We start from the raw sequence: 27,981 nt of genomic DNA, 5'->3' as shown, positions 1-27,981 counted from the left end.
TCGCACATTTGATTAAACTAAAAACATATAAAAACTTCCACATGTGGACATTTTTGAATCTGGACGGAAAGAAGTAGATCCTGCTTCGTCTGACGAATGTGTATACACGCGCCAATGGCGTACAGCAATGGTGGCCCCTTTTGTTCGGTCGAGTTCCTGAATTATTCCTATCACAATGAACTCAATGCAATACTGTTTTTTATTTTTAACATTTCCAATGCGTGTGCGCTTGGTGTAAACCTACCTGGGACCATTTGATTGATACACATCGGTCTGCAAACCTTCCGATCTGGTGTGAGATTTCGCCGCACGCAGTCTCGAGGAACGCGGAGTAGTAAGTGTTTATAATATAGATCGCTACGTGGTTTGAGGACCATGAAGCGGGATGGGGCGTTGAGCATTATTTAATATTAGCTTATATTTCAACAATTCATGTATTGTAGCTAAATATGAATATAGAAGTCAGCCTACCCTGATCGGCAACACTCAAAATAACTCTCTATAGTGTGTACCACCAAGCATCGCTTGCTTGTGTGTGTGTGTGTGTGTGTGTGTGTGTGTCTTGCCAGCTTCAAGACTATTAATTGGTGGATTATTAAATAAACACATTGCCTAGTCAAGCAGGGCATCCCTACCTTTTTTCACACCGTGGTCTTATTAACTAAACATTCTTCTGTCATTCTGCTGCTGGTGTCTAGCATTCTCAGGGTGAGGTCATTGTGGAGGGAAACATGGTAGCAGCCTGAATGATGAGCGACAGTAAGACTACTATGTATCATCCTGCCAACTTTAAATGTGTCCCCTGCTTGTGTTGTGGAGTCCGTCCTCTCCTCTAGGACACATTAATAGCGTTGACGGGCCAACGTTTAGCACGTGAATACAAGCCCTGGGGTAAACTGCATGGGGTGTATTCTGCCACATTGAGCGGAACAAAACAAAAAAATCCGCCAAAATTAACAAACGGCAGCTTAGAGCTAACGTCGGCTCTGTCCTCTCTGCTGTGTGGCTGATGTTGTGGTTGGAAATGCGGTCGGTGCTTTTGTTTACTATCGTTAGCCCGGTAGCTCGTGAGTAGCTTCGTTCCGTGCACTACACGGAAGACGCACTATATGCTAAGGCTAACATTAGAGCGGGTTAATTTATTCCGTTGGGCTTGTTTCTTTTCAAAATCCTTGCTACCTTGCTACCAGACATGTTGGTCCGCGTTTGTAGTCCAGGATGCAGTGATCCGTTTGACGGGTCGTAGTTGACCCGTCCACGACAACATGTTTAAAGTAGATGTAGTTTAGCTAGACTAGAACAGGTGGCTGTTAAACTGTTAAAACTAAGGCTGAGGATATCTACCAGTCAGTCTGTTGCTATGGTACAGAAAGACCTTTGTCACGTGATGATAACAAAACCAGTGAACTGCCTGAGCTGAGTTAGTTTCATCTGTCTTTAAAATGTCTGTTTTTATATGTGCTAAGTTGCGTTTCATCTGCGGCATTTTGCCCATGTTTCAGATGTAAAACTGTGTTGGAGCCGTCCCAGCAGTGGCCCTTGGCACAATGGGGCTAGACTTTGACGTGAAGACATTCTGTCACAACCTCCGGGCCACCAAGCCCCCCTACGAGTGCCCTGTGGAGACCTGCCGCAAAGTTTACAAAAGCTACAGCGGGATAGAGTATCACCTCTACCACTATGACCACGACAACCCCACGCCTGCACCTAACATGCCCCAGAAAAAGAGGAAAGGCAGGCCGCCGCGGGTGTCACTCGCAGGCTCCATGGACGGCGACGGAGGGGGCGGCAAGGGCGGTGGACAAGGCCAGGGGGGGAACACGCCCGGCAGCCCATGCCGGTCGGACCGCTCCCACTCACCGGGCCGAGACACGATGACATACGCCCAAGCCCAGCGCATGGTGGAGCTGGAGATCCAGGGCCGCATCCACCGCATCAACATCTTTGAGAACATTGACGTGGTGTCCGAGGAGGACAGCGAGACGGAGGACCCCCCGTCGTCCGGCACGGGGGGCAGCGGAGGTGCGGCGTGCAACGGCGGGGACAGTGGCGCGGGGGGAAGCGACGCCGGGGCTAACGGCAAGGACAGGGGGCCAGACACGCCGGCCGCCAACGGGGGTAAAGCCACCCCCAAGTCCGGGAAGCACAAGAGCAAAGAGAAGAAGAAGGAGGGCTCGTCGCATCACCACAGCGCGCCGTCAGGCCCCGCGGTCAAACTGCCCGAGGCGGTGTTCAGAGAGCTGGACCAGGAGAGGCCCGATGCACCTACTCGCCACTTGTCCTACTACAGGTGAGTTTTGACTGGGATCCTTTTTCTGTTGGCCACAACATGAAATGGGCCAAGAGGATGTTGTCTAGCCGTCTAGCTCTAAGGGCTCTTAGATTACACGTAATGAAGCCTCAACACCTGACACAGTCACTCAAAATCCTGTAGCACCCCTGTGCATCCGGTTAACTGTAGTTAATATGCTGTAAACAATCATCGAGGTTCTCAGAGTATATACTCCTATTATATTGTGCCAGATGCATGTTATTACAAAGAAAGACTAACTGAATCTCTGTCTATTCAATAATGAACTCGTATCTGGCAGCCCTTCTATTTTATAGCAGTACTTCTGGGGGGAGATTGCGCAGAGCCTGGGCCTGAAACATAAAAGTGTTTAATCACAGAGATATTATACTGAAGAAAACTCATTCACACGAGTGCATGTGGCTTTCTGAAGGGGATTTAATTAAGTGTGGACAGTCGACAGTGGCTGGCCATTGTACACAGTCTTGATTTAAAACCTCTACAGACACTTATAACATTGCTGGCCGAGTTTGTGTTTGCCAATTACACGCTTACAGATCCTCGCCTTCAGCCACAAGCTTGGACGAAACAAATACAAAGTGAAAGAAAACGAAACAACCCGTTCACCCGGATTCCGCTCGTCTGCCATCAGATCTAGATTTTACTCTCAAGTCTAATTTGTGAGACTAATGCAATAACAACATGGGCACAATAAGAAATGACTATGATAACAATGATTGTGTCAGTTTTTTGTTTTGCCCGGGTGAACAGATAACATTGTCCCTGGCTTCTCTCTGTGAACTGATCTGTACTACCGTATGCTCCCTGTAAACCCTCTCCACCCACCTCCTCCTGCCCCTGGTGGTCGTCCATAACGGTAGTCACTTCACCACCTCTTCCCAATCCCGCCCCCAAAGGTACATAGACAAGTCGGTGGAGGAGCTGGACGAGGAGGTGGAGTACGACATCGACGAGGAGGACTACATCTGGCTGGACATCATGAACGACAAGCGGCGGTCCGACGGCGTGACGCCCATCCCCCAGGAGGTGTTTGAGTACCTCATGGACCGCCTGGAGAAGGAGTCCTACTTTGAGAGCCACAACAAGGTGCGCGCCTGAACTCGTAGCCGCCGAGCAGGGGCACATGGCAGGGTGAATTGGATGGATTCATGGGGGAACGAGATATGGAGTTGTTTGTTATCAGAGTAAACCGTACAGAGGTTTGTCACGCTCAGATAATAGAAGTGAAGATAAAACTGTATTTGTCCCCGATGGGGAAATTGGATGTCTCAGCAGCAGAACAACACAATTGTACAATTATTGATAAAGGGCTACAATATGTCAAATAGATTAATTAATTGTAAAAAAAAAAAAAATTGATAAGGCAAGCGTCACCTTATTTTGGATTAAAACAATGCATGTATTCCTTATTGATGCAATGCCAATGGAATGCAGTGCATGGAGATAATCCAAATCACACATCACTAACAGAAGGAAAGCAAATCTCTCCGTCCGCTGAAACCACTGCTTCCCCTCCGCTACTCAACCGCACAGGCGGACCCCAGCTCGCTGATCGACGAGGACGCCGTGTGCTGCATCTGCAACGACGGCGAGTGTCAGAACAGCAACGTGATCCTGTTCTGTGACATGTGCAACCTGGCCGTGCACCAGGAGTGCTACGGCGTGCCCTACATCCCCGAGGGCCAGTGGCTGTGCCGGCGCTGCCTGCAGTCCCCCAGCCGGGCGGTGGACTGCGCCCTCTGCCCCAACAAGGGCGGTGCCTTCAAGCAGACCGACGACGCTCGCTGGGCGCACGTGGTGTGCGCCCTCTGGATCCCGGAGGTGAGCTGCGCGTGCCCCCTGCTGCGCTACTGCCGTCGCTTCAGTTGTTGTTCAGTTGTTTCTCATTGTTTAAAAGGCTAAAAGAGAGGTATGTGATGTGTATATACGTCATCGTATTGTCTTTATGTTTTTGAATCGAAACTCAAAATCGAGGCAAATTAAATGGTTGAGTGTTTCTAAAAGGGATAGAGTATGATGGTTAAATGCTTTTCTTTCTCTGCATTTGTTTAGATAGAATGAGCCACAAATGTGGGGACAGGCTCCTATCTGTGATGGAAGTAAAGTTATAAACTTTATAAACATAAAAATCATCCTTTCTCCCATGTAGCGCAGGGTCAGTCAATGTGCACATCAGCAACCCAGCGCTCCACTCCCCTCTAACCCAGTGCTGTAGTAGTGGACTAAAGTAGTAAACTGAGACATGGTCATCGCCCCCCCTTCCCAGGTGTGCTTTGCCAACACGGTGTTCCTGGAGCCCATCGACAGCATTGAGCACATCCCCCCCGCCCGCTGGAAGCTCACCTGCTACATCTGCAAGCAGCGCGGCTCGGGGGCCTGCATCCAGTGCCACAAGGCCAACTGCTACACCGCCTTCCACGTGACCTGCGCGCAGCAGGCCGGCCTCTACATGAAGATGGAGCCCGTGCGCGAGACGGGCGCCAACGGCACGTCGTTCAGCGTGCGCAAGACGGCCTACTGCGACATCCACACGCCGCCCGGCTCGGCCCGCCCCCTGGCCGGGGTGGGCGGGGCCAGCATGGGCTCGTCCAACAGCGAGGGGGAGCTGGAGGACGACGACGAGCCCAGCATCGGCCACGACGACGACTCCAAGGGCTGGAGCTCGGAGCGCGCCAAGCGGGCCAAGGCCAAGTCCCGCATCAAGATGAAGCGCGCCCGCAAGATCCTGGCGGAGAAGAGGGCGGCCGCGCCCGTGGTGTCGGTGCCCTGCATACCCCCCCACAGGTACGCTGACTACGCACACACTCTCACTCACTCACTCACTCACTCACTCACTCACACATCTACCTTAAATCTCCATTTGTTATCCATCGGTGTTCTTTAATTTGTGACGTTAAAATGGTGATTAAGGGCTGTACAAATAAAATTGAATTAAAGTGATTTCATTAAAGTGATCTCAAAGATGAATGTTTCCTTCTCAATCACCATTGTGTTACCTCGTTCGGTGATAAGAAAAGGTAAAATAAAACTCATTATTCTATGATAGTGGTTATTAAAGAAGCCCTGTTTCCAATCCCTGTACAACTACGCGTATTGGTGTTTTGTTGTAAATCAAATATAGATATATAGGTACTTTAATTATCCCCGTGGGGAAATAACTTTGCTGCAGCAAAACAAGACAATCAATCATCTCGCATCAGACAACAGAAACCCAGTGCACAACATAGCACAAATCACTTTATACAGCTAGACCCTAGAAGTTGTTGTCTAAATAAAGGAACCATGCTGGGGCTCCCCTGTGTCCAGGCTGGGTAAGATCACCAGCAACCTGACGGTGCCTCGTAAGAGCCAGTTCATGCAGCGGCTGCACAGCTACTGGACCCTGAAGAGGCAGAGTCGCAACGGCGTGCCGCTGCTGCGCCGGCTGCAGACGCACCTGCAGTCCCAACGCAACGTGGAGCAGATCCTGCCCACGCCGCCACCCAGCAGCGCCATACTTCCTGTGGTGAGACACGCACACAAACATACGCATACACACATATACAGACATATATATATATACAGCTGCTGTACCTCCATGTTACATTTAGAATTGGGTCTACATCTAAAAATAGGACATTGAGACATTTAGTTTATTTCTTCGCCGGTTTAATTGTGTAGAACTAATTTGAACGGTGTTTCAAAAATAGTACAATATCGCGTTAGTTTGGACAACCTCAAATATGGTTTTAGAAATTGTGTGTGTGGATAGATAGATAGATAAATAGATAGATAGATAGATCTAATACTTTTTCCAAGTGAAATTTCCACTCTAGTTTATCATGAATCATTGTTATTTCTAACCTGTGTGTGTGTCTTTGTTTCCATGTATGTACGGTGCCTGTGCTCCAGAGAGAGGGCGAGGAGAAGCCGTCTGCGCTGAAGGAGCAGCTGAAGGCCTGGCAGAGGCTGAGACACGACCTGGAGCGAGCCCGCCTCCTGGTGGAGCTCATCCGCAAGAGGGAGAAGCTCAAGAGGGAGACGGTGAGCCCCCTTGTCCTTGTTCATCCCCCCTTCCCTCCATTCATTCACACTCTTGCCTCTTTCCGTCCACATCCATCCAATCTGCTGGATAAATGTACTTCCAAGTGGCCACCGTGACCTATGTTTGCGAAGTCCTGGCGGAAGAGGCCAACGTATCCTATAGTTCCAGTAACGTCCTGTAGGGGCTTCACCGTGGTTGGATGCAGAAAGACCCGCCCCCCCTTTAAATGGGATACATTTGGATAGGATCTCAGAGGCTGGTTGATGTCCATAGTATGTATTTATATTAAGGTTATTTAATAAGTTAACAAGTTATTTCGGATTGAACATTAATGAGTTAATATTCAATGCAAGCCGGCCTTTCAATTCCCGCCCTCGATCTCCGTCCGTTGACTGATCTCATTGACTTTGCATGGGGAGCTCTCCAAATGCATTGTGGGTCCGTCCGTTCTGTCTCCGTTGCCTGCATCAAAAAGTTGAGAAATGTTCAACTTTTCAGGTAGCAACGGATCCATCGACCAATCAGATTGCGTTATGCAAATATACAGAAATACACTGTCCAATGAAATCGCCTTTGTAATACAACCTGGGAAAACACATGGATGCGCCAAAAAGCCCCCATCCGTCGACAGACAGAGGTAGCGTGAACGCGGCGTAACAGTCATGTGTCACGGACACAAACCAAAGGGTGTCACGGACGCTACATCCATAATATTCACAGTCTATGGTTATGTCTATGGTTAGTCCATAGTACTCGGGGGAAATACTGTACAGTCTAGTCCACTAACTCGGAGTTCATTCCCTTTGCTTCATGCAGCTATTTTTAGTTTCCCGTCCTTGACCTGCTGCGTTCTTCTGCACTTCTTTCATAGTCATGTGTCTGAGGACAAATCAACACATATTTCCATATATTTTTCTTGCATTGTTGGATATTTATTTTGATTTTTTTGTCCTGAAGTTTAATAATGAAACCATGTGCTTTTGTAATGCATGTATGAGCTATCATATCTACCTATAAACCCCTGGCAGTACTCGCCCCTATATTTTCCATGCAGGATTATGTATTCATTGTATTCTGAATGTGTGTCTGTGTGTGGTCTGAACCTGTGTGTTCAGATCAAAGTCCAGCAGATGGCGCTAGAGATGCAGCTGACTCCCTTCCTGGTGCTGCTGAGAAGCACCCTGGAGCAGTTACAGGAAAGAGACACCAGCAACTTTTTCACCGAACCCGTTCCACTGGCAGAGGTAGCCTGATGATGCATATGTATGCCCATACAGCTTGGTTCATTGAACTTTGAGATGGGATTCCTTGCATAAACACAAGATCTTATCACGTTGTGTTAAATGTCCAAAACATCCGTGATGTGATACGTTTAAATCTTGAACGGTGATACTAAAACAGTTTCATATCCTTTTGAGAATATAATCCACTTAAATATTCTTTTTGAATCTTTCGTCTGCAACCCAAGTTAACACAAAGTGAAATTGCTATTAAACAATTGTATTGTTTTATTAGCTTATTTTATTTTATTAGATATTATTAGCCAATGGGCTAACGCGAAAAAGTCCATGGCTAGTTACCAATGTCTCTAGAGCGTATTGTGGTCTTATCTCGGTCACTTAGCTCCACATCCACGTCGATCAACATGGAATTTATTGTGTGATAAATCCACTCTGCAATGCAACCTCATTATTCAATTTCCGTCTTACCCACCCACAGGTACCAGACTACCTGGACCACATTGACACGCCCATGGACTTCCAGACCATGTGGAACCTGCTGGAGTCCCACCACTACCTCACGTTTGAGGCGTTCGAGTCCGACTTCGGCCTCATCGTCAACAACTGCCTCAAGTACAACGCCAAGGACACAGTGTTCTACCGCGCCGCGCTGCGGCTGCGCGAGATGGGCGCCGCCGTCATCCGCAGCGCCCGGCGGCAGGCGGAGCGCATCGGCTTCGACTACGAGGCGGGCCTGCACCTCCCCCGGGAGCCCAGCCCCGACAGCCCCCACCACGACCGGGACAGGGAGCGGGAGCGCGAGAGGGAGAGGGAACGCGAGCGGGAACGGGAGAGGGAACGCGAGAGAGACAGAGACAGAGACCGAGAGAGGGACCGAGAGAGGGAGCGGGAAAGAGACAGGGAGCGAGACAGAGATCTGCCGCTGTCTTCCAATGAGGAGGGTAAGGGAACACTTCCCCCCCCCTTCCCCCTCCCCCTTCCCCCCCCCCCCCCCCCCCCCTCCACTCATGACTTTCAAACCTTTTTTTGTTTCATTGCAGATGTATGACCTCTACCTCCCGTGCGCTCGTGTTGTAGATCTGCTGCTGCCGGAGAACCGCCGACGGCTGCCCCTGGAGGAGCAGCTGCACTTTCTGCAGGCGCGCTTCGACGAGACCAACTCGGGGAAGCACAGCATCGGGCAGTCGCGGCGGGCCAAAGCGCTGAGGAAGGAGATGACGGTCATCAAGAGGAAGCTGGCCCACCAGCGGGAGCTGGGCGCAGGCCTGGGCCCCGTGTTGGGCGGGGAGCGTCTCTCCTCCCTCCCTCACCACCCCTCCGGCCCAGGGCGACACGACGAGGGAGGGGAGAGCAGCAGCCAGGAGATCGGTGGCAAGGGTCAGTCCCGGTGCATGGCACGATCATGTAATATATTAGGAAACACCGTAACACAGTCAAACATGCCTCGCATTGACGAGGACACCGCATAGTGATTGTATCGGTATGTATCAGCAGTATGTTTTAACGTGTTGTTCAATGTTTTTGAAGCTTTTGATGTCTTCTAGATGAGTTGATATCTTAACCTTTTTTAAACATGACCTTTTTAACCTACTTTACCTTTTGTAAGCATAATTAATTGTGCATTTGAGGCTTTGTGAAAGGAATTACACTCATATCAACATGTTTCAACTCAAGCACAATCAGCAATATAATCGCAACTATAATTTTTGTCATAACAGCACCGCCCTATACTCTATTCCTCTTGCTGATCTCCTCCTGCACATTTATGAATCAATAGTTCAAATCAATGTGAAGAAGTAACTTTGAATCCCCCGCTCTCTCTCTCTCTCTCTCTCTCCCCCGCCCTCCCTCTCCCCCTCCCGCCCTCCCCCTGCAGATCTGAGCGCCTCCTCCTCTGTGCTGGCCCCCGAGGTGGGCCGCCGCACCTCCGTCCTCTTCTCCAAAAAGAACCCCAAGACGGCGGGACCCCCCAAGCGGCCCGGCCGTCCCCCCAAGAACCGGGACCTGGGCCATGGCGGGACGGGGGTGAGCCCCAGCCCCATCGGACCCCCGCAGCTGCCCTTGCTTTCCCCGTCGCGGCAGAGGAAGAGGCCCCGCAGCCCCCACAGCAGCTCCACCTCGGAGAGCGACAGCGACAACGAGGAGCTGCTCCTGGGTGCGCCATCCACTTTGTTTTGTTTGATTCGTCCTTTGTTCGAAGGACATCAGAAATCAGCCCTTTACTTCTGTTTGCGTTATGGGTTATCAAGGTGTTTGTTAAGCGCCAGAAAATCGTGTGCCTTGAAGTCAATCAATCTCATGAATTACAGTCGATTTCCGTCTGGTCTTTCACATTGATTTTATGGTTGCGGTCTGGAAACGTCAGCCAGGCGGGGTGACAAATGACCCGTACACTCAAGTGGCCCCGACCATCCACATTATGTTGCTGGTGCTATTGGTTGCGGTTTGCACTTTGAGGAAGTAAATATAGCAATTGAGATAATAGTTTATTAGCTGACTGAGCTGTATGTAAAAATACGTTCTGACATTTTCCTGATAAGATATTGGGTAGGTGTGTAGCTGATACGTCCCTCTGTGAGATGTTATGGCAATTTTTGTCTCGTTGAGATCGAGATCTCTTTCCCAAGAGAGACCTGTATACAAATTAAAATATAAACAGAAGTTTGACAAGGCAAGCACAACAGTGAATATGCGCAGTGTATATCAAGTCAAAGAATAAAGACAGATCACCAGAAATGGTTAAACACATCTTACAGAGAAAGACAAATTCCCTTTGGGGCAATAAAGGTTTATCTATCTATAGAAGCAAACATTAAAGTTTTAAAACATTCTGATGAGATGAGACGGCCTGGTTTCCGTGTTCTCATGCATTGCTTTATTCAGTGCATTCATTCAATAAGTGCACCATAAGTGTGTTTTATTTTTCTAATCAGAATGCATTCTGCGTTCCAGGGTTGCCGAGTAACGGGTTTGACGGCGGGAACCAGCCGGTGACGGAGAGCTTCCGGGTGTACCGGAACGAGAGGAGTCTGCCACGGTCCAGCTCCGACTCAGAGTCCACCACCAGCAGCAGCAGCAGCGCCGCCTCGGACCGCACCAGGTAGGTCCGCCGTGGCGGCTCGCTCCCCAAAGTGTCTCTCTCTGTCTGGACGGACGGGGAAACATGTCGGGGTGGTGGGGAGGTACGTTTTATTTACGCTAAGTTTAGTGACATTATGTCATTTAAATCGAATGAATTTGCCCCAAGTAACATAACGTTAACTTGCTCATTTACCATCAGCTAAGTGGACTTTCCGAACAACTGGAGAGAATGTTATGTGGGGTAGCCCCATCCTCCTTATCTGTGGTCCAAGCTACCAAAAACACTCAAAAATAACTTTATGAGTGTATATATATATATACACATTTTATTTACTTTTCTTACGTGCACATTGAAGTAAACTATATTAGAATTCTTTACACACCAACAAAGAAGCCTACATAACGATTACACGGGTACTCTTTGAGATTTCGACTGTGTATCAGAGTTTAGATGGGTAGATTAATGGCATTTGTGGCATCCCTCGTACTGGTTTGTGAACTCTCGTTGATTCTATTCATTTAGCCAGCCTGTTCTCTGCGGGGTAAAGCCAATAACAACCATTCATGATCATTGTGGGAATGGGTGTGTATGATGGCTGGTTTATGCAGCCTCAACTGGCCGACTCTGACTGGACTCTGGGGCTGGGTGAGGCTGCACACCTGTTGCACATTGAGTCATCACAGGTTAAAGTCTTCACAGGTTAAACCAGCCATCACCACACACACTCGGGCAGTGTTCTCCTCAATGTCAACACAGAACTCCAGGACATGTATCATTTTCAAATAGCCTTTACAATAAACCGGTCTTTCAACACCACCACCCTGTGTCCAATTGTTTGGTGGAGCCCGATAGAAGTCACCTAGGTGGAGTGTGACAGCCGCCTGGACCTTGTGGCATGGACCTTGTTACAATCATTAATATGATTCACATTGCATTGAGAGAAGTGGCTATTCAGTCTGTTAGTCAGTGTGTTGGTGAGAGACAATAGAGAAGATTGTTTGTTAACCAGATTGTTACCCTGATTAAAACTATGGTTTCAACATTGTCTGGAAATAATTAGTGTAATGTAAGACCATACACCTCAACGTCTTATCTTCTTCATATTGAGGAAGTTATAATCAAACCAGCAATCAAACAATGAGGTGCTGAAAGAAGCTTAAGTACACTTTGCTCGTGCCAAGAGCATTTCAGCAGCTGCTGTGTGAGGCCTCCAGACTAACTGACTGTGTGTGTGTGTGTGTGTGTGTGTGTGTGTGTGTGCGCGCGCATTTCAGCACCACTCCATCCAAGCAGGGCCGCGGAAAGACGTCCTTCTCTCGCTCAGCCTTCCACGAGGACAGCAGCGAGGAAACGTCTGGCACGGAAAACGACTCCTACTCCGTCGGAGGCTCGCGTAGTGTTTCGCACCGTAAGCACAAATACACACACACACAAACACACAGGCATACACACACTTGATCACACAAACACGGACATGCATGCTGCAGGGGAGGGCCATCCTTAGGTATCATTGTTTGCCGTCCAGTGGTTGAGGTGGTACAGGTATGATGTGGAATAAAATGGAGACGATGGTGACTCATCGCACAGGTAGTACTGGTCATGTGCACCATAACGGCAGCCAAGGTCCTAACAGGCCATGAAATGCGTCTATTCCAGGCGTGAGACTATGAAGTGAAACACTGTGACACACTGTGCTGGAAAGGCATGATGGATAGTTTTAATATGATGCAGTACTTGAAATGACTCAGTTTTGATTTATAGTTGTAAAGTATATATGTGTGGGAAAGGCAACAGTGATTATTGTGTTACTCACACAAACACATGCAAGATGGGGTCTTTTTTTTTTTTTCCACAAATACCACATACTTGCACACCAAACACACACCCTGTTAAGTAGTCATAGTTTTGCAATTTTGCAACTATTTTCTTTAACCGCCCCCGTCAACAGACGATTTGTCGAGATAAACACTTCTTGCAACAGTATACCATCGAAAGGAGACACTGTTGCTGCGGTCTTATCCTGACGGAGGCCCAGTTTCCCTTATTGTGCGTGTGTGTGTGTGTGGGGGGGAGAGTGTGTGTGTGTGTGCATGTGTGGTGGTGTGTCTTTCTGTGACCATACGGTGGGGTCTTTTTTTTTTTGTCGCAGTGGTGCGTAGTCGCAGCCGCTCTGGGTGCTGGATGACCTCAGACGACTACTCGACCCTGGACGCCCTAGATCTGGTTTGGGCCAAGTGCAGAGGCTACCCCTCGTACCCGGCTCTGGTGAGACTCTGTCTCTGACTCTGACTCTGTCTATCCCTGTCTCTGACTCTGTCTCTCTCTGTCTCTGACCCTCCTGTCTCTCACTCTGTCTCTCTCTGTCTCTGACCCTCCTGTCTCTGACTCTGTCTCTCTCTGTCTCTGACCCTCCCTGTCTCTTTGTTGATCTCTGTTTCCATCTCTTTCTGTCTCTCTTGTACCGTCTCCTCTCTGTGTGTCTCTCTCTGTGGGGTTCTGTCTCTCTTTCTATGGCTGTGTGTGTGTGTGTGTGTGTGCGCGTGCATGTGTGTGTGTCTCTTGCTCTGTCTCTGTCTCAGGGCTTTTAAAATGATACAATCCTAATAAAAGGAGCCGAAAAGGTTCCCATTCCCTCAGATGTGTTGCACTTATATAAGGAGGATTTATCCTCTCTCCATTCGTCAATGATTACAAGAAACTCCATTCTTTCATTACTTCTAGAATGAAAGAATGCAACGGGGTGATACTGTGTGTTTTTGCACACTCCACAGTTTGGAGAACTTGTGTGAACTTGTAGGCGGTTAAGTGTCGGTATGTCAGTGGAGAGGAAGTAGAGCGGAAGAGGAGGGTTACAGGTAGGGGTGGCCACTCTAAAAACGACTGGTTAAACAATGACTGGTGTTGCCATTTACTTTTCAGGTCAGCCCCCTAAAAAAAGATTGACTGTGGTTTGGAGTGGAAGTTCACGCCTCAAAGGGCCATTTTAGTCATACTTATACTTTAAAGTCCATTCACACCACCAAAAATATCCCTGGAAAATAATCACACAGATATTTGTACAATTAAATATTATTTCAAGTCCCACAGTGGTGTGTGTGTGTGTAGTTAAATGCTATCCACACCAGTGGAAGACACGGATTAAATGCCACAATTTTGTGTCGCAGTGGTACGAAATGTGTACGAAATGTAAGACTTCATTATTTTGTGTGGAAGACATCCATCCAGGATTACGTGTCAACTGAAACGTTATCAAGCGCTCGTATGCCCATCGTGTCCCATCGCTACACTGAGCTGATCTAACCCTGTTCTCCCTCCCCCACCCCCACCGCTCGCTGCAGATCATTGACCCCAAGATGCCCAGGGAAGGGGTGTTCCACCGGGGCGTGCCCATCCCGGTGCCCCCCCTTGACGTGCTGAAGCTGGGGGAGCAGATGACCCAGGAGGCCAGAGAGCACCTCTTCCTGGTGCTCTTCTTTGACAACAAGCGAACGTGGTACGTGTGCTGCACATGTTTCCCCTCCTTTCCAGAGCATCATGTACTTCATGTTCCATTCTCAAGTTTCCGCTTGTGCCCTTTATTATCTTGCTTTTTTCAACTGTGGCTTGAAAAAAAAACCCACACAAATCTGTTTCCGATCATTATCTACATGCTGTTACAGGCATCAGAATATTTTTTGTTTTTTTTGCTTTGAACTAAGTGCACGTACAGAACACTCACAGAACACTTCAGGGAGAAATGGGGCAAATGTGGTTTTAAGGGAGGAGGAGAGGAAGACGACAAGCATTCTTTATAGGTCATGGTTTTTCAGCTGAAGCTTTTTGTCTACGTCTTTAAACGTATGTCACTTGACATATAGGATGTCCCAAAATGTCACGTTAACATGAAGCACTTACTTGTGCATGTGTATCAGTATTCCTAACTTTTTTTTTAATTGATAGATGCATCTCATTATAGAAAATGTATCATACAATGTATGGATTGATTTTTCAATTATTAAAGGGATAGTCCGGTTTTTTGCACTTTAAAGGGGTAGTTCAGGATTTTGGACATTGGGTCTCATTTCCAAGTGAGCCAGTGTGTTATTTATCATTGGAGACCGTTTTCAACACTTTTCATTCAGTCCTTCTAGTTGCAGAAATCGCTGGTGCTAGGCTAGCACAAGTTGAGGGGAACTGCTAGCCTGCCAATAAAAACAGTTTTACCCACTCCCGAGGCAAACCAATTATAATGCCAGACTATCGATGTAAATGTCTGTGTTGATAGAATAGTGTTAGAAATAAACTTACCCTTGCATCGCATTGCATTTAGTTTATAATCCCTGTAGTTGGAAGCAAGCTACGGCAGCAGCGGACTGATATTACCTGGAGTGCGCTTCTCTGTTTACCTTCTGCTGTAGTGAATTGGTTGCTACACCGGAGCAAAGTGAAATTCCTCCGCTGCTGAGAAAGTAGTCCCCCAAAATGTAATGTGATCATTGCCATACAAGGATAGTTTTATTCCTAATATTATTCTATCAACACAGACGTTTACATCGATAGTCTGGCATTATAATTGGTTTGCCTCGGGAGTGGGTAAAACTGTTTTTATTGGCAGGCTAGCAGTTCCCCTCGACTTGCGCTTGCCTAGCACCAGCCATTTCTGCAACTAGAAGGACTGAATGAAAAGTGTTGAAAACGGGTCTCCAATGATAATTGACACACTGGCTCACTTGGAAATGAGACCCGATGTCCAAAATCCTGAACGACCCCTTTAAGCCTTATTTTCAGGTTGTTTACCATGAAATAGATTGGTTCTGGTGCTAACTTCGCCAGAAGTTTAGGTTTGATGAGCGTCAAACTTCTGCTGGAAAGACAGCTCAGATCTGAGCAGATTTTTTTTGTCGAACACCAGTGACCAGCTGTAAGTTTCATATGGTCCTCATTTATAGCGCTTTTATCCAAAGCGCTTTACAGTGTTGACTGACATTCATGCACTCATTCACACACCGACGGCGGAGTCAACCACGCAGGGCGACAGCCAGCTCATCAGGAGCAATTAGGGTGAGGCGTCTTGCTCAGGGACACCACGACACTCGGAAGAGCCAGGGATCGAACCAGCAACCTTGCGGTTACCAGCCAACCCGCTCTACCTCCTGAGCTAATGCTGCCCACACTCACAGCTTCGCAAACAAATGTTTAATGTTGCTTTAGGATCGATCCTGAAGCAACATCCCCATCGACCTGTACACTGACCTGTACACTGGGATCTGACAGGGGCTAGAAAATAATCTAAACTTCTCCAAACACAGACTTTCGGCGAAGTTAGCACCAGAACCGATCTATTTCATCGTAAACAACCTGAAGGCTTTTAGTGTGAAAAAAACGGACTATCCCTTTAACTATTAACTTTTTTATGAAAATATGTTTTGGAATATTTATACGTCAATACATTTCATGAGTGCATAATCTGACTACAAAAATAAACCTCTATTTAGAAGAAAAAGTGCCAAGTTAGTCCCAGTGTTACTGGAGTAACACTGGGAGTACATTAAGAGTGACCTTGAGAGTTACATTGAAACTTGCATTGGGGGGGATAGTGGGAGTTCAAGTCAGAATGTGTAACGTTTTAACTTGCTCATAGCTATAAAATAACCAGGAAATATCTGTAGTCAATGCTGAGAGTGATTTCATTAATGTTATCAATAAAATCACATCCCGTTCTGATATCTTCTACGGAAAAGAAAAAAGGCTGGCAAGCCCGTACCTCGCTCATTGTTTACAGGTGTAAACGCTCCCTCCCACTCACGCCACCAAGCCAGCCATGCTACACCCGTGTGCACTGCACAGCCAGTTAGAGCGGGCCACAACACCCTACGTTATTTTAGATCCAGAAAGTCCCCACTAAGTGGGAGGGGCTCCATCCTCCACACTGAGACTCTTAACTGAACGCTGTGTGACTTGTGTCTCGCAGGCAGTGGCTGCCGCGGTCCAAGCTGGTTCCACTGGGCGTGGACCAGGAGCTGGACAAGGAGAAGATGCTGGAGGGCAGGAAGTCCAACATCCGTAAGTCCGTCCAGGTGGCCTACCACCGCGCCATGCAGCACCGCAACAAGGTGCAGGGGGACCCCAGCAGCGACACCAGCGACAGCGACTGAACCCGGCGGAGGCTTCGCTCGCCCACACTCGTCCTGCACGCTGCGTGCAGCTCCTGTCTTGATGGAGCAGGCGGTTGGGGGGTGTGGGGGGGGGGGGGGGGGGTGAAGAGACGAAGACCCCAGCCCACCACGTCTGGGCTCCTGCTGATGGACACGAGTAGTGGAAGTAGCACCCAGTGAAAAGCACTACATCCTCAACACACTCACACGCACACAAACACACACACACGCATACACAAGTTTGTTATTTAACCTGAAATGTAAGATATTGTATTTAAGAGAAAGGAAAAAGGGTATTAATAATAATAATAATGGTGGTGATGATGATGATGAAAAAAAAGAAAAAGATGTGTCCAGAATTATGATTCACGAGGATCCATCTAAATGCGGCCCGATAAGATGTTTAAGGAAAACGAACAAAGTGGATATGATATTCATCGCGTCGAACCGAGGCGCTCTCATTTGTCTCCCACACACTTTCTGTTTACATTCAAACAGGAAATTCCGATACTGTACCTCCACAGAACACACACACACTGTGGTGAGGTGACACCGTGTGTTGTGCATCAGCCTTGTTCTTATTCCCGACCCCCACCACCCACACCCTCACTACCGTGATGTCGCCGTTTCAAAGAGCACAAGCAGAGACTCCACAGAGTGACCCAAACCCCCCCCCCCTCCCCACCCGAGTCGCCAGGTCTGCGGTGCAACCAAACTGTTTATTTATTCCGCTCCCACGAATCCCAGAACGCTCACCTTGACGGCAGACCCGGCTCGGCAGCCCTGATGTTTATTTTTAAACCCAACATTCTTGTTGATCATGCCTTTGTGTGTGTGTGTGTGTGTGTGTGTGTGTGTGTGTGTGTGTGTGTGTGTGTGTGTGTGTGTGTGTGTGTGTGTGTGTGTGTGTGTGTGTGTGTGTGTGTGTGTGAGAGCATGTGTGTGAGCATGTGTGTGTGTATCATGCAGGCTGCTGGTGAATGATTCATGATGACTAATCGAAAAACTGTCTGTAGTCTCAGGCCATTGGCTGTAGAATTTTTTTATACATAAAAAAAATTGCATAAAGATAGAAGTTTAATAAAAAATAATTGAGTTTTTATACACTTGCGCGTGAGCTGTGTCAATGTTTGCCTTTGTCTCTCTTTTCAGGAAAACCTGACTTTGTCCTCCTTCACAAAGTAGGCGTGTTGTATGAATCAATGAAGCTCAAAGCACAACAACAACATACTTTATTAATAACTCATTCTTATGTTTATTGATAAACATTACATACCTCCATATGTAATTATTGTCCAACATGCACCCACACCTGCCCACATTATGACCGGTGTGTGTCCACTTTTTATCAGGCAATTTATTATTGACTCAAGACCAATGCAAATAAAGTGCCACTGGTGCCTCAAAGTGTGTAAAGGCTTGAGATTGAGGGGGAAGGGGGAAAATCAGTGAAGGTGTGCAGAAAAGCATTGTGCGTACGCTTATACCACATAAGTATATATAATATATATAATATATAATAAAATATATAATAATGACACTGCTCTGCTGCTGCAGTGCAAGGGGTGCTGTGGAAGCATCTATTGAGGGAACGTTCGCTTACCGCTTTCCCCCCCCAGTTTATTCCTCTCCGATTCCATGACTGATTTTATAAATGGCTCCTATTGATTATATTTATCATTTGACTGCTTTCACTCTCATTTGATTGTTTTCATGGCATGATTTTTTTCTGATCCAAAAAGTTGTTGCACTCCGGCCCATCCCTGGAAGAAATCACCGCAGTTTCATACTTTTCACACCGGGTTTTGGGGGTTCAAAGTAGATACTAGTGGTATAATACGGGTTAGACAAGTAATTCAATCAGTTTAAAAATGGACAAACTTGCAACTTGTGAACAATAAGAGGCACGCATTATTAGAACACAGGCTTCAACCTTAAAGAGATCGTCCTTGTTGAGACATGTCAGTTTGGATAGTAAGTAGTTTAATCATTTGAGGATCTTGAATGGATAACATTTTTACCACTTTTTCATGTATTTCTAACTCCATTTAGGTGTGAGTGCTTTAATTAAGCTCTTGTGATGTTAAATCTATATTTTGGGTAAAAAACAAATCCTTCACTTGAGGTGGGGACTTTTGGGTTGTTGTACAGCCACCTTGCTTATAACCACGCTAACATTGAATTCCTATGTTTAACATTATACTAGTAGTAAAACATCGACATCATTGGAGTGAACGAGCCAAATGGAATCCCTCAAATGTAGTAAAAACCTGATTTAAATGATTTTTTAAATTAATTAAAATTATATTTGATAAAGATAATTAGCTTTTTTTCGCAGTAAAGACAGGCTTTGCATAGAATGGCTCAACCACTGGTTGCTTTAGGCTGTCAGTCTTGTTGGGTTAATAATAATAGGAAACAGGAGGCGTGTTTAACCTGCAGGGCTTTCCGTAACTAGCTCAACCATTATGGAAAGAAAGAAAGCTTTTTTAGACAAGCCTTCGTATCCAAAAGGAGGATCGGTGCCACTCGCTAGATCTAAAGATTCAACATTAATTTGTTTTAATCGTACGATGTGTCCTGACAGGTATCTGTCATTGTTTGTTATTGTGGGCTTTGTTCGGCTCTCAGTCACTGCGGAGGGGATACGATGTGAGGTGAGTCGAGTTGTGGTTCATGGTTCAGACACGTGATTGATGTCTGTTTCGTTATGCTTGTTTGCATCGTTATAGTTTAATAATGTATTGATGTTGTCGCCCTCTCTTCAGATTCCAAACCAAGATGGTGAGTTCAAAGTGCCTTAGTTGCGTTCTGTATGGAGGCGACACCCTGCTATTAAATGTTAATGCTTTGGCCGCCTGCTGTTTACTTGTTCGTGAAAACCGTTAGTACATGAATCTATCAATGCACCTTATACTGGTTATAGCGATAGCATTCAGGTTTTAAAACCTTATTAACAGATACAGCACAATTCAAAAACTCAAAACATGTAACATATTGTGATTTTAGAGGACATGGGACTGGGCTCCAGTATTCGATAGTAATGCATAACTTCTATAGTGGGGCCAAATGAGGAGAGTAAAAATAAAGTATGAAAATAAAATATTTGATTAGCAAAAATAAGTCAGCCGTGATATTCTATGACTGACAGGCCATACAATCCTCACTTAGTTACACACAGTGACACTTTCCAACCGGTGTGTATGTCACATGCAATCTTATTGGAGTTTGTGATTATCTGCTGATCAGCTGCTAAACACACTTTGGGGATGTATTGTAGTGCCGTGAATGATCGAAAGCTACACACCTGTGCTACTGTTTATTTTGGCATGGTCAGCTGGAGCTTGGTCAGCAAGGGGTTCATCTCTGAGGTTCTCCTCCACTGAGTCTGTGGCGGCTGGACGATTCTCTCAGTGTGTCAGCATGCACATTTGGCTTCGACCCAAAGGTACAGGCAGATCAACTAACGTTTTTCTTTAAGAAAGGTTTCTTTTGGTTGCTTCAAATCAACCTTTGTTGGGTCTCTGCTTTCTTTTAGACTTCAATCATACAAGAATAATAATTATCCTGTCATCAAGTATAAATATTACCATCAAGAAGTCTGGCCCACAAAATATTAAGGTTGGACATTCTCTTCTCTCTTACAATGAAATAAAGTCATTCTTAAAAATAAAAAAGTCAAGTCAGAAAGAAGTCATTGTTTTTGGATTGGAAAATAATAATACCAGCTATATTGTTTGTTTCCTTGCTTTCAGTGGAAGATAAGTAGACGAAATAAAGGAATATGTTCCCCAACTTACAGAAACAATCAAACAATGGTGAAAACCCTTTTCCACAGTTCCTACTCACCAAACTAATACTTTGTGGAGGTTTGATCCATGATACGGTTTTTGTTCTGCAGTGGGAGCTGAGCTATACACGTGTGCAGGCCAAACCTGGCTCAACAGTGTCCGCGTCATTTATAGGTTCAACAAAATACACTGAAAAATACAACGTACCAGGTATGACCTTATTATCGTCATGTCCCATTGTCCGCCATCTATTGCTGTTCTGTCTCTCTTCTGCGCCACCGCTCCCTCCCTTTAGTCCCTGGGATCGTCAGAAGCCACTATACCCTTAGGGAATAGGATGTGGAGTACAGTACACTGATACTGTACAGTATACAGTATACAGGATACAGTACGCCACAAAGATCTTAAGGGTTGGGCTTAGCCCACCCAGGTGTTTTTACCTGCCCCCTCTGTTGAGGCTTTAGACACATTTCAAAAACATCAACATGATTGGCCGGGATACATGTGACTCGCTCAGTTGTTTTTGCAAAAACTCCCTTTTCCTTTTTCTTTCACACAAGTCGCAAACAGATTTTCCTACACACCCTCTGCTGAATCATTCATAAATTGAGAAAATATTTAGCGCTCGCTATTGTTTAGTTTTCTTATGTGAGTGATCTGATTGATATGTTTCCTTTGATTTTGACACAATAGCTTTATGTTCTTGTTATTAGACTTTTTTTAATGTCCTCTTCTGTTGATCCAACTCAGATTCAGTGCCACAGTTTCACCTGTCTGTGGTCCCGGGCACCAGGACGGTCAATGTGACCCTGACCCCGGGGCCCTCGGTGCACATCATACTGTGCTACCGCATCAATAAATACGTGTGCAGAAGTGATTCACGCATAACTGTAAGTGTCAGGGGAGGGTTACCTGTCCATATTATCACACCATAATCATGTTGTGTTTGCACGATTTGATGTGATCTACGTTTTGTGTCAATGTGTTACATATCAATGTGTTATATTTGTATTATTATTTATATATTTTAGATTGATCCCGCAAAGTCTCTGTCCGTGAGTCTGAATGTGTCGAACTTGCTGCCCTGTGTCTGTGTGCAGGTGAGTGGTAAATTAACTAAGCATTTGCTTGTTTCAAAGCTTATTTTAAATAATGAATAGTGTGTTGTAATGACTGGTGAATGGTTTCTATCATGTGTCTCTATGGACAGGTGTTTTACACACACTCTGATGCCAAGCGAGTCACTGAGTGTCCTTTTACAAACATTTCTCTGGAAGGTGAGCACACACACATTCCTCATGCAGGCATGTACAAAGGACAACCTTTACTATTATTTCAATATTTGAACTTCCTTTTAAGGTAATTTACTAAACTCCAGTCCTTTACATTGTAGTTAATTTTTTCAGTAAATCTTTCAATGAAAAAGACATGTGTGTCTGTGTGTTTGTGTCCGTGTACATGTATGTGTATGCAGCAGTGAGAGATGTTTGGCTCTCTAGTAAATTCCAACTGTATAAGGACAGCGTCGCCTGGACGTCGCAGTGTCCTTCTAGCTACCTCAAGCCCTCTGCCGCTCTCTGCTGGAGAAACAACACAGGCCTCTGCACGCCCATACTCAACTCAAGGCTGGAGATGATGAATAGCTCAAGTCTAGTAAGTGGTGTGACAGAAGTGAAGGAGCTAGTAATGATGATGGATGTTCTTTTTTTTGTGTTATTCCATTTTCTGACCATGACTTCTCCCTGTACTTATCCCCTGTCTGCTCAACAGTTGTACAACATATCAACTTTGGACAAGCACTCTCAAATGTGTCTACAGGTGAGCATGTGTGTGTGCGCATGGGTGTATAGACATATATACATGGACGACGTATTGGCCTTTGGATCATACGTCAACCTATTGGAGAGGCAATAACTGGCCTAATACAAGTAAACAGGGGAGCTGCGTTTTCTTGATAAAATGCACTATACATTTCTCAACCGATTTCAATTTTTATTCAGGGAAATAAAAAAAATAAAAAAAAATAAAAAAAAAATATATATATATATAAATCAGATTACTTTTTCTATTGGGAATTGTAAATGGTAAAGTGCTAATTATCCAGCTCCCACTTTTGCTTGTATCTGTTTACAGGCCAGCCTTGGCCTCTAAGATATGGCTGTGAAATATCACAGCCACAGGTCCAAACAGTCAATGCTGTGTCTATGCATATATGTGAGAGTATGTGTCCACATTATGCATCTTGTCCTTGGAGTAATGTTTGAGTCTGAAATGCTTCTCTTTCCATTTCATAGTTCTCTATAAAAAACAACAATCATGTCCATTGTCCCTTCAAATCTGGTGAGATCCTCTATCCTCTATCATGTCCCTCCCTATCTAGTGCTACTGTGCTCGTTCTGTCCTTCTCTGTCTATAACGTCCACGTGTTTTCTCTGCTCGTTTGCTCAGATAAGAGTGAGTGGGTCGCCCGTGTAGGCCCTGGTTGGCGGAGCATGGAGGTACACCTCACCTCCAGCGCCCCAGCCAGCTTCTCCGCTCAGCTCTGTATCCTGCAGCACAGCGGGTGTCACTCCGTAGGACACACGTACTCAGGGACAACGGTGAGAAAGAGAGTGGGGGGGGGGGGGAGAGAGATAAAGAGAGTGAGAGAGAGAGAGAGTCATCTTATCATCTTATCTGTCAACCTTATCTTTTTAACCAGTCCATTTTAGACCAATATAAATATGGTTGTTTAATTTCTAAGGAATATGGTTTGTTAAATAAAAAATATATATACTTCCACCATTGCCTTCTGCTTTCCTCCATAAATATGTTTCCATATGCAAATGTAGTTTGACAGTTGATACACACATAAGTACTGTTTACACTAGAGGAAAAAAGTGGATTTTCCGGAAAAATCTGAAACATTGGCAATACTATCTCACAAACCATTTTACTTAGCAAAATATAAAATGCTTGTGTAAACAAGACTTATGTTTAGTCTCAGACTTTTATTTTGTAGTTGTCTACGGCTAGTCACAAAGGACGGCTTGATGTATGGGCAATGTGCCACTTTAGAATGTACTAGTAGTTATTTATTTATTTAATCTTGAGTGGCAGTAGTATTATAACAATGTATTATCATAAAATAGCTGATGGCAATTCACATTCATTTCATTATCTTCATTATCTTCCTGCCATCTGTTTTTCTGTTCTATTATTATTTTTGCCTCGCCAATTCCTTGGAACTGAATACTAACCAGTGTTTTGTATTGACAGGATGGGAGGGAGGGTGACTTGAAGTTAAATGTACCTGTTCATTCCATCGCTGAGATGCCGTGTGTGCAGGTAGATCTCAACAAAGCCCCAAACATGGGGTTCTTCTGCCTCTTTGTACCCCTATTACAAAGTATCTTTCAAATGTAGCCTGTGTAAGACGAAACCCTAACATGATTCAGCCCACATGAACACCATGTGTGTAAAGTCTGACACACACTATGTGGTGTGTCAGGCCAAATCCTAACATGCAATCAACCCACATGAACAAAATGTGTGTTCTTCTACAGGTGTGGCAGTCAGCACCGGCTCAACTTGGGAAGAGAATCCTGTGCCCTGAATGTGAGTGTCCTTTCAGATGTCAACTCTTCCATTAACAACACATGCAGTTGAGACATGACAGGTGCTGTATAGATGTGCAAAACAGGAATCCAGATGAAATGCAGTGTACTTGTTTTGGCAGACACGCACTGCAGGAGCGGTATGCTGGCAGTGTTATCCCTGGTGATCGGAGTTACGTTGGTGCTGCTGGCTTTCTTTGTGTATAAGGTGACCAAGAGTGGAACAACAGGTCAGCTTTCTAACACTTTTGGTACCTCTGCATTTGCACGTCTCCTTGCATTGCAGATGCAAGGAGACTTGCCTGCTTAGTCTGGTAGTCGCTCAAAAGTATTACATTATTTATAACTTTATTTATTATTATAATAACATTATCATTACATTATTAATGACATAACTATAAATATATAAAAATCATAATTTCATTGGCCTTTTTTTTAAATCTCCTGCCAACATCTGCAGGCTGGCTGTCGATCCACAAGCCCGTTCTGCTGGTGTGCTCTTCAGGGCAGCCCGCCCACGTCTCAGCCGCCTGCACCTTGGCCTCCATCCTGCAAGGGGAGCTGTGTGCCACCGTGCGCATGGCCCTGTGGAGCCAGAGTTCAGACAGGCAGGCTGACGCCGGCGCTGGGGGAGCGGGACCCGCGGCCGTGGCCGGGAAAGGGGTGGCTGACCTGGGTCCGCTCCCCTGGCTCTACGGAGAGTGGGACGCAGTGCAGCGGGCCCAGGGCAAGGTGCTGGTCGTGTGGAGCCCCGAGGCCAAGCGGGTCTTCGAGAGAACAACCGAGCAGAAGACGCAAACGGAGCGGAGGAAACGCGAAGGAACCCGCAAAGGAGAGGCGAATTGGGGGAAAGCGACGGACGACTTGGAGCGGGAGGACGGCTGGAGACGGAAACCGAGGACGCACGGGACAGAGAAGGACGCCCTGTTGGAGGGAGATGATCCTTCGGACGTTTCGAGCGAGGGCTCTTCGATCACGGGGCCGGTGTTGAGGGCCACCCTGGCCCGCCTGAAGGGGGTGCTGCGGGAGCCGGGCCGGAGCCACCCCGTGGTGCTCATCTCCTTGCGCGGTCTCAACCACAACAGAGACATCCCCGACGAGCTCCGGGGCATCCCCCGGTACAGCCTCCCGGGGGACTTCAGGGGCCTGATTCAGGACCTAGGGGGCATCGCGTCGGGACCCCACTGGGAGGAATTAGGGTGCGACTGCTGGCCCAGACTGCGCTCCAAAGTACTGTTGCTGTGGTTGGCACGACGACTGTCCCACCGACTGAAAACGTCGCTGCCATAGACCCAGATATACACACAAGGACTTGACAAATGAGCCATGAAATCTGGGGATAATATTATGGAAAGGGATTTTGGCCCCACGTTGGACGGGTCAAGTTTCTCTGCCCATTGTGTTGGCTGTACGCCAATACAGGGAATCAAAAAAGAGCAAACAAAAGCATGTGCTGGAGGGTCACCCTGGGGACAATAGGCATGTGACGTCTCAAGTTCTAGCACTGTGACGGCACCGAACTGCTCCAGTGTGTAACACGAGCCAGCCCTCCAGAGAGATGCTGTTAAACTACAACCAGCGCCGCATACACTCGCTTACTCAAAGAGCTATTCATCACAATCTGGCACTGTGGACATCTAAACCGCCAGTTTTGCCTTTTGAAAAATAATTATGCGTTTATTTGCCTTGCAAATACACATTAACAATGCCTATGGCTTCTGCACCAGTGGATCTGTACTGAACACCTGCGGGTCAGGTTTGGCACAGTACAGTATATGTCTTACTCCACACTTGAGAGGCTTGTTGTGTGGCTAGGATTCTCACATCCAATCCATCAACGTTGCCTGATGTTGTCTCTGACGTCTCAACGTTGATCTGAAAAAGAAAATAGAAACCAAAAGAAATTCAGGCAGCTTTCCTGTGTAAATGTTTTAATGTTTATTTAACTCTAACTGGGTGAGAGGGCACACACATCGAGTGACACACAGTGTGCACAGGTTAAACCAGCCGTCGCCAGGGAGAGAGCAGTATATCACCTGTCACCTATCACCATTGGCATGTTTATTTACTCACTAACTGTACAATAAACCAGATTCAACATCACCACCCTGCGTTGTTTGTTTAGAGGAGCCCAGAACATCCACCTAGGCGGGGTGTGAGGTGTCGATTGCTACACTGGCCTCCGACGTGGGGGGCCTCTCCGGACTTTTAAGGACACGGAAGGGCTGTCTGGGGACGCAGTGGCTGCCAGCAGCGATGACGGACAGCCGCCACCCAACACCAGCCCTTTCCCCAACAATGCGGTGGAGCCCAGCGGAGGACAGGGAGGCAGCCCAGCAACCGTCTGCAGCTACCTCCCAGCCTGCAGCAGCCCAGGCCCGGCCACTCCTCGACCAGCCAGCACAGGAGCCAAAGGCCCCATGCTCCACGAGGGAGATGGGGGGGAAAAGCTCCGTCGCCCTGGGGGGGGGTGGCCTCCCCATAGGCTGTTCCGGGAGCTACCGTGGAAGCCAGGAGATTGGCCCTCCACCCAGCCCATCCAGACAGCCCAGCTACCAACACCTCAGCCAGGAAAGGCAGCATCCCAGGCCTCCAGTCTCCAGGATGGAGGGGGAGGGTGGGTCACCCTGGAGATGTGTTGGGACAATGTTTTTTTAAATTTTCTTTTAGGTATGGTAACCCTGTGGTAGAGTCCAGTTTATGTATTTATTTATTTTTGGAGTAGGCTTCAGCTGGGGATTATCGCCAGCCTCAAATATGTGCAGGGGGTATGTGTGTGTGTGTGTGGATGATGGCTGGTTTAAGCAGCCTAACCTGGCCGAGTCTGATTGGACTCTGGGGCTGAGTGAGGCTGTACATCTGATGCACATTGAGTGTCAGTATCACACTCGGCGAGAGATCTCCTGCGCAGTAGAGCACAATTGGCATGTTTACAATCAACCAGATTCAACAACACCACCCTGCATCTTTTGTCTGGAGGAGCCCAGAAAAGCCACCTAGGTGGCATGTAGCATTATCTTTTACATGTTTACAATTTGTTTCCTAAAAAATAAAGAAGCGTGTGTAAGCAGGCAAAAACGTGTGTCACACGGTGAAACCGTGAGAGTTGGCAGCTCTGTGAAAACATAAGTATTATCTGATCATCTAATGGTGATAAACTCACTCTTATTGCAGACAGCTTGGGTCGTGCCCTTTGTATTGACATCACTTCAGAACACTTGGACAAATGAAATGCTGCAGACTTATTGACTTATTATCCAGGGACAGTGGAGTTAGGCTGATAAGAGAGATGCTAAGGTGCCATCAGAAATGTGATGCATATGGGTCCCAATAATGTTTCTTATTTTACGACGTGCCCACTCAGATATTATGGATGCATGTCATGACCCCAGGGTGACCAATGCAGATTCCCCGTTGGGATAAACAAAGTGTACAGTATGGTATCGTATTGTGACATATCTTTAAATCTGGCCTGCATAGACAGTTGGTAGGACACGCTACATTCTGATGTGGGATGACAGTCGTACTCGACAGGTTAGATCACATAGCACGTTTTAAACTCTGCTGCAAACATTCAAAAGTGCAACAACAATTACTAGACAACATTCACATGTAGGCTAACACAAAAAAACACACAGGACAATTAAACTAAAAAATATATCCATTTATCACAATAGGTTATGATATGTTGATTATGGGGTTCCAAACTTTTCGGACCGACTGGCACTCCAAAACTATTAAGGTGGTTTGAATGCATCATAAGGTCCAGTCGCCGATATATGAGTAAAATAATTGATACCAT

The 27,981-nt window shown here is 46.5% G+C and overlaps 2 protein-coding genes across 3 annotated transcripts; both read left to right on the top strand.

Annotated features, from left to right (window-relative positions):
- Positions 1-141: 141 nt before the first annotated feature.
- Positions 142-17,799, top strand: brpf1 (bromodomain and PHD finger containing, 1). 2 transcript variants are annotated; one of them, XM_084479489.1, is made up of 16 exons: positions 142-334; positions 1,503-2,290; positions 3,208-3,397; positions 3,845-4,132; positions 4,578-5,095; positions 5,618-5,816; positions 6,203-6,334; positions 7,451-7,579; positions 8,055-8,517; positions 8,654-8,953; positions 9,453-9,731; positions 10,529-10,676; positions 11,933-12,066; positions 12,808-12,923; positions 13,997-14,151; positions 16,609-17,799. In XM_084479489.1, exons 2-16 carry the CDS (start codon positions 1,548-1,550, stop codon positions 16,790-16,792), a joined length of 3,978 nt encoding a protein of 1,325 aa, XP_084335615.1. In that variant the 5' UTR covers positions 142-334; positions 1,503-1,547; the 3' UTR covers positions 16,793-17,799. The 2 variants fall into 2 exon arrangements, with proteins under 2 accessions (XP_084335615.1, XP_084335616.1); XM_084479490.1 differs by lacking the exon at positions 142-334 and adding an exon at positions 743-759.
- Positions 17,800-19,274: 1,475 nt separating this feature from the next.
- LOC311359470 (uncharacterized protein) lies at positions 19,275-26,230 on the top strand. The gene is given in 18 exon segments (XM_084479493.1): positions 19,275-19,449; positions 19,561-19,576; positions 20,130-20,240; positions 20,331-20,413; positions 20,548-20,610; positions 20,694-20,793; positions 21,334-21,473; positions 21,615-21,683; positions 21,794-21,860; positions 22,058-22,276; positions 22,279-22,337; positions 22,339-22,401; positions 22,878-22,923; positions 23,032-23,183; positions 23,842-23,910; positions 24,129-24,180; positions 24,302-24,409; positions 24,640-26,230. Coding segments are annotated over 18 exon segments (2,331 nt in total). The 5' UTR covers positions 19,275-19,365; the 3' UTR covers positions 25,470-26,230.
- The last annotated feature ends 1,751 nt before the right edge of the window (positions 26,231-27,981 follow it).

Source organism: Micromesistius poutassou, assembly GCF_964030765.1.
Source record: "Micromesistius poutassou genome assembly, chromosome: 15".
Lineage (NCBI taxonomy): Eukaryota > Metazoa > Chordata > Actinopteri > Gadiformes > Gadidae > Micromesistius > Micromesistius poutassou.
Note: the sequence above shows the minus strand (reverse complement) of the source record. Positions and strands in the feature narration are given on the sequence as shown.

What these genes read in the sequence shown, in the direction of transcription:
- brpf1 (XM_084479489.1), top strand. Translation starts at nt 1,548, where the DNA reads ATGGGGCTAGACTTTGACGTGAAGACATTCTGTCACAACCTCCGGGCC. An exon ending in ACTTTGAGAGCCACAACAAG is followed by an intron (nt 3,398 to 3,844) that starts GTGCGCGCCTGA and finishes TCAACCGCACAG; the next exon opens with GCGGACCCCAGCTCGCTGAT. An exon ending in CCAGGAGATCGGTGGCAAGG is followed by an intron (nt 8,954 to 9,452) that starts GTCAGTCCCGGT and finishes CTCCCCCTGCAG; the next exon opens with ATCTGAGCGCCTCCTCCTCT.